At 28.6% G+C, this 7,158-nt stretch overlaps 1 protein-coding gene across 1 annotated transcript; it reads left to right on the top strand.

The window, feature by feature from the left end:
• The first annotated feature begins 1,047 nt into the window (after positions 1–1,047).
• Positions 1,048–2,682, top strand: LOC100790588 (uncharacterized). The gene is given in 2 exon segments (NM_001253040.2): positions 1,048–1,399; positions 1,537–2,682. Coding segments are annotated over 2 exon segments (765 nt in total). The 5' UTR covers positions 1,048–1,168; the 3' UTR covers positions 2,071–2,682.
• The last annotated feature ends 4,476 nt before the right edge of the window (positions 2,683–7,158 follow it).

Raw genomic sequence — 7,158 nt, 5'->3', positions numbered from 1 at the left:
AAATAATAATTTTATAAAATTAATCTTATATTATTATTAATTTATTTATAAAAAAATCATAATAATCTTATATTATTATTGAAAAACAAAAATCATAATTATTTTTATATTTTTTTTCTTACATAATAATTATAACGAGACCGTCGGAGAGTATAGTGTACGTGTGGATAGAAACTATTCATTATTAATGTACCAGAATTTTAATGAGCCTAAAACACTGGAACTTGTGTTTAAATTTGTCCCAGTTAAAATCATACTTTCCTTATTCGATATTTGGTACTAAGAAAGATTGTAAAATATAATTTCTCTATTAAATAGAATTTTAACAAAATCAAATTTATATTATTTAACAAATTGATGTAAAGAAAGGCTTAATCAAGCGATAAACTCCAAATTAGTAATTGGATAACACGGGGGTTCTAGGATCTATAAAGTGTGTTTGGAAATGCATTAAAATAGACATGTTGCCCTTTTAAATCACATCGCATAATGGAAATCAACACAAAAGCTATAAATAATTGCTTATCCTAAATGAAAAATAAACTGTTTCTGTATATCATGATCTCAATCCGAATCCAAATTAAACCATCTTAAATACGGGCAAAATCCTTCGTACCATAAAATTTAATCCACGACCAAGCAAAACCCTCCGTTTAGACCACAGTTCATATATTCATATATTCCCATCGTCACCTGACTCACAATCCATAAAGATTAAATACTCTCTCTTTTTATATATGTCTCCTTTATGCTATTGGAAAAAATAATTAATATCAATGAAAGAGCCTCTCTTCCTTTGTCCCCATCTCTCTTTCTCAAAAGAAAAATACTTGTATTTTTAATGTCACATCCTTCAACATGTCCCTCACACGGACCCGCAAAGTGGCTCCTCCTTTTTCTACCCCCACTTTCTACCCTTTCACTCAAACAAAATAAAAAATTAATAATAATGAACGGTCACATCATGTTAATAGAGAACCAAACCAAACCCATGTCCAAGACCATGCCAACGTTATATATAATGCCCTATAGCCACTGCTTTGTCTTGCTATAGAACCAACCAAAAACCCAAAAAAAAAAAAAAAAGAGTTAGCCCTTGTGATCTAGTAATTCCCTTGCTAGCTTTGGAGTTGAGCACAAAAGTATCTTCATATTCAGCAAAATCATCATGAGGAGCTTCTCAAAGAACAAGTTCCTCCTCTGTTTTCGTCCTGTGGTTGACATAGATTGCATGATAAAATCCGAAGTTGCTCCTACTTGTCGTTTTCCACGCATACCCACTTCAGAGAACCACAACGTGATGAAGAACTCCGAAACCAAGTCCGTATATTTTCCCCATGTTTCACAAAAACGAAGGATTTCTCGGGTGATCAAAGCTGTGTTCTACGAAACCATATTGGTGAGTCTCTTAAATTCATTTATACTATTCTATTACACTTTATGAAGGTTGACTCAATCCGGTCTCATCAGGGGCAAAAATTAATTAAATTAAAGTATTTTTTTTCCTATTTTAACTTGAATGTTTTTGGCTTGCAGAATAGAAGAGATCACCATAAAAATCGTTACATCCATGATTCTTTTGGTCCAAAGTATTTGACGTATGGAGAAACCAAAACCCTTCAATCGCCTTTGTCAACTTCATCTTCTTCACACGGTTTAGCTTCACCTTCTTCGAGCTCACGCACATCATCACAACCAAAGAACGTGTCAAGTTACTACTCCACCAAGGAAAAAAGGAAAGAGGGTGGTCATGGAGGAGGCCCACTAGAGAAGCAAACGAAGTTCGAGTGCTTTGGAATATACTTGATTCTCATAAGCTTAGCATTTACGGTGTTTTGGGGGAAGCTTTTTGGTATTATTTTGACCTCAACATTGCTCTACTTTTTCGCTGTTTGGGACTCAAGTTCTCCCTGCCAAAAGAGGTTTCCTAGCTGTCCAAGACTGAGACAAAGTCTACAAGGCAAGGATACTAGAAATTATCACATGCTTCGAAACTATTACATGACTATGGTTCCCATTAATCTTCACGTGACACATAATCGAGATTTACACTTCATAAGAAAAAGTTAATTATAAAGCTCGTCAATTGTGTGTCTTGTGAAAATTGAGAAAGACTATGATAATCTGTCCATCTAGGACTATGAAATATTACTTTTGATTTTTTTTTATAAGAAACAAATGTTTGTGTATTTTACATTAGAATTTGTTTCTTATAAAAAAACGTCAAGTAATTTCTCCGAAGGTAGAGGTCATTATGGGAAGCATGCTCCACGGGAACTAGTAACTACCATAATGGAGCATTAATTTTTTACGTGAGAATTGTCTTTTTCGTTCTTGGTGCTTCTCCATTCTCTGCTGCTCTTTCTGGTGCTTCCTGAATCAAAGCTTTCTTAGGCACAACACAATGGACAGTGATATGAGTGTACTCTTGCAGTTGTTCTGCTTGTTAACATTTAGGGAAGGATTGTGGGGGTGGGAAAGACAGAAGGAACAGATCCTCATTTATTTCGCTTTGCAAAAGCTATTGTTTGGCTTTCTGACATGACATTACATATCTAACAAATAGGAAGGTAGGAATAGTAGTAGTAGTTATTGAAATTCGATAGGAAGGGGTTGGTTGTTGTATTGAAAGTTTAACTTGTTACAGAATTTTCATTGGAAATAATACATGTGTATTAATCATGATCATCTGTGGATTAATAAAAATATCTTCGCCGATCAATTTTTAAAATATGGTTTTGACATGATGAATAAGTAGATCTTTTCAGGCAAATGCAGTTCTAGCTAATTTTAGGTTATGTTTTAAATGATGCATAGTGTGTACTACGTAGTAAATGATTTACTGTGTATATAGCTCAAGCTATATTAACGTTAGAAAGTGATTGGTATATACAGTACACCCCACGAGTAGTGTAATTACTTAGAGAGACACAAAGAAAAGATAGAGAAGTGAGAGAGTTGAGCTTGGCCAGAAAATCTATTTAAAGACCTACTTGCAAACAGGGTAATATACCACCCCTTGTATATAGCTTAGAAAGTTTAAGAGTTTAAATAGATTAACATGTTCACGCTAAATAATACACTTGCTAGAAAGTTTAATTTCAAGCTCAATATGAACTTAAGAGCCCCACTTAGCTTCTACCATGTGTGGCATGTATCGTCTCATGTTGTCACATTAAACTACTTAGCGGTAAACGTAAAAATAATTTAACTTTTAAAATATTATTTAATGTAATTATAAAAATATGTGTAATTTTTTTGGTTTAAAAGAAAAAGAGATAAGCATACACAATAATCACTTTAGTAAAAATAAATAATTGCAACAGAAATACTGAATAAAGATACATCGCTCATTCATAAAATAAATAATAATGTAATGCACTACGAGGTACTATATATCATGATCCGAATAATGTACTAACACCAAAATACCCTATACCATTCAAGCCGTTTGTATATTAACAAAATTAAACCTAATGCCTAACCCCGCTTAGGTAAATCATGTTTTTTATTATTATTAAATTACTCACATGATCCCTTAAATTTATTTTAGTTTGAAATTTAGTCCTTTATTTTTTAAAAGTTATAAAATGGTTCTTTAGGATTTCGAACATCATTTTGAATATATTTTTATTGATTCAAGACATAAAATTGTAAAGCTGAATACTCACATTAGATAGAAGTGGACAAGTTGAGCAACATATAAGTTTAAACTTGATGTCTTAAGATTTTAGATTGAAGGGGTGTCAAGAACACTTATGTGGTCTGCTTGAGGTTCATTGGTGAAGATCTCTTTGGTATTTTATATGTCTTGATTTCCTAACAATTGGTATTAGAATTGATGGTTCGACTAAGTGATCAACTTAGATAAGTATAATTAACGAAATTAACAGTGGACCCAGACATGAGATTTCTTATATCGAAAGTTTCCTGACAGTGAGTCCTTATATATATGGGGATTAAAAGTCTTCCTGGTAACATGAAGACTAGACAGCGTGTCCTACATGTGACTACAGTAGTGTAAGTGTAAGTATTTAGAACATGTTAGTGAGGCAACCATGGTTAAGTTTTAAGCCACCATTGAATACTCGTGGATAAATAATTATTTTTCTTTAGGGGAGAACTATCATATGCAAAAGAGTAAACTTGAAGGAGAGATTATTGAAGTTCAAGTGTAAAGGTGAAGTATCGCATCGGATATAAATGAACAAGTTGAACAACATACAAGTGAAAAAAACCCGCAAACTTAATAACTTAATGTTTTGGGTTGAAATTGATATTAAGTTCACTTATGTAGTTTGTTGGAGGGTCATTGGTAAAGATCTTCTCGATATTTTATCTCCCTTGGTTCCACAAATAATCAAATTCGTGAGCCTCACTTTTCAAGTAATTTTCATCATATTATGGTCATTTTATTTTGATTATTAATTAATTTTTATAATTTTTATGTTGATGAATCTAATGAAATAAATTTCATGTCTTGAATAAAAAAAATTCAAAATAGTACTCCAAAATTTAAACTGGCCAGTGTTCTGAAAAAGGATAAGCTACTATAAAAAAAAAACATTACTTAAGAATAATTTTATAACTTTTAATAAATAAGAAAATAGATTACAACTCAAAATAAAATTAAGGGAATGAATTTTAACTCAAAATAAAAAAGGAAAGGTATTATAAAAAATATTACTAAGACTCATTTTATAACTTTTTTTATAATTTTGTAACTTTTAATAAATATTCCATTTTATAATTTATCTTTGGGATAATTATATTTTTTTAGTCCCTCAAATTTTCTAGATTCCAATTTTTAGTCCCTTAAAATTTTTTATACAACTTTTAGTCTTTTGTTAGTTTTCGGCCAGTAATTTTAGTTTTTTTTTAAAAAAAAATTATCTATTTTTAGTTATTTATTTATTTTTATTGCTTAAAATTAATTCTTATTTTGTCAATTTTTAATCTCTTAATTATTTTATATTTGATATTACTTTTGAGAAATAAAAATAAATGAGAGATTAAAAATAAACAAGAAATTAAAAAAAAACTAAAAATGATAACAAGAAATTAATAAAAAAACTAAAAATTACCAAAAAAAATATTTTATAAAACAAAAGTTTATAATATAAAAAATTAAGAACCTAAAAACTTAATTAACTCTCTAACTTTTATCATCCAAATACTTTGAGCCGCCCCTCACTTATGCCGCCCTTAGCTCCCTTACAAGTGAAGATATGTCGAGGTCAATAGTATGATTGAGATAAAAGCTGGCTTTCTTTGCAATCATGGAACATTGGCTTTATGTTTCTTAATTTCTTGGACTTGTACTCGAACTTATCCATCATGCAAGTGATTGAAATAATTAATAAATGTTTTTCCCACTATAACTTAACAAATTGGGTTAGTTTGGTACTTGAATTAATTTATTTTGAAAAACAAATAGTCAACTTTTTGGGGTAGTTTAAAAAGGAAAGATATAATGTATCCCACAGTGTACCTGAATAAATACATATAAAGGAGAAATCAGAAGATCGAATTAATAGTATATTAAGAAAAAAATGTTAGTATATTAATGGAAAAAATGTTAGATGTTAAGATTATTTTTCTTAATATAAGTTATACACAACAAAAATTAAGATGTTAATATATATAATAGGTCTATCTTAACAATGAAATTCTGCCATATTAATATTTGGATATTGATAATATGTTTTAACTTTTATACGTACTAACAAAATTATTTATTAACAAAAAGCATTATATTATATACATTAACAATAATTTTTTACTAATAATTCAATTTTTATAAGATAAATTTTTTTTTAGGAAATATTAGATCAAAGCTATACTAACATATAAAAGAAGAAAAAAATCATAGCTGAAAAAGCCTTTTATGAAGTGCATGGAGTGCCTACTTTTCCTTACTAAAGGCAAAATTAGACTAAAAATCATCAAGGTGAAAATTAAAGGGAGGATTATTACAAACTTTTTTTTCATAAGGTAATGATTCAGGTGGCATATATGGATGATTATTTTCTGCAATCAGACCGTTTTTTACCCTTGAAATTTTCTAAAATTTTCGGAAGGAAAATGGGGAGAAATGTTATGTTGAGACTTGAGTAATTATAAAACATAATCACCAATAAGGATGAGATCTAGTAAAAGAGAATAATCTCTCCTAATACAGTGAACTAAGATTCAATTTATTGTCCGAAAAGATGTTTTCATTTAATATCTAATATTATCTCAAACATGATTGCTTTAGAAAAAAAATAACTATGTAAATAAATCATCAATTGAATTAATTTAAGATATATATATATATATATATATATATATATATATATATATATATATATATATATATATAATTTTTAATAAATATTTAAATTCTATATTTTTTATAACATTTTTATATTAATTTTTTAATAAAATAATAATTTTGTTTTTATCATTAACAATTTTTTTAATATCTGATAAACTAATAAATTTTGTATTTATTTTCTGATAAAAAAACTTTACTTATTATTAGTCTTTTTCAAACTAATAACAAATAAAAAAATTATCAAAAACTAAATACAAAATTTACTAATTTACTAAAACCAAAAAAAAAAGTTTCAAGAATCAAAAATAAAATTAATATTTTATCACGAAGAAAAACAAAAAAAAAATTATTCAAAAATAAACACAAAATTCAAATATTTATTATAATCACAACAATATTTTAGCCTTAATTCAATTTAATTTAAATGTTTAATTTTAAACTCATAAAACTATGAAACTCGTTCATCTTTTATTTAAATCTTGGGTTCCATGTTTTAGAATCTAACAACTTTCTGAATCAATCTAATTAAACTTCCTTTTAATGGTTTCTAATATTAACGGTTTGTACCAGTCATTTAGCTAGGATAAGAGGGAATTATTTCACATTGAGTAGCCTTTATATTCCATGAGGACCAGCTATTAATTACAGACACCATCTAGCGTTGTGCTATCCTCCATAGCGACGACAACGCATTTGATGAGCTGGGACAAACAGTGAATCAATCCATTTTTATGGATTCAAGTCTTTTTCTCTGCTAAAACTGAATCAACCCTTAAAGAATAGCGTTAAATAAGGCAATTAATTCCTCATCAGCAAAAGCTTTTTTTTACCTCACAAAG

Source organism: Glycine max, chromosome 12, assembly GCF_000004515.6.
Source record: "Glycine max cultivar Williams 82 chromosome 12, Glycine_max_v4.0, whole genome shotgun sequence".
Taxonomy (NCBI): Eukaryota; Viridiplantae; Streptophyta; class Magnoliopsida; order Fabales; family Fabaceae; genus Glycine; species Glycine max.
This window is presented reverse-complemented; position numbering and strand designations above follow the sequence as displayed.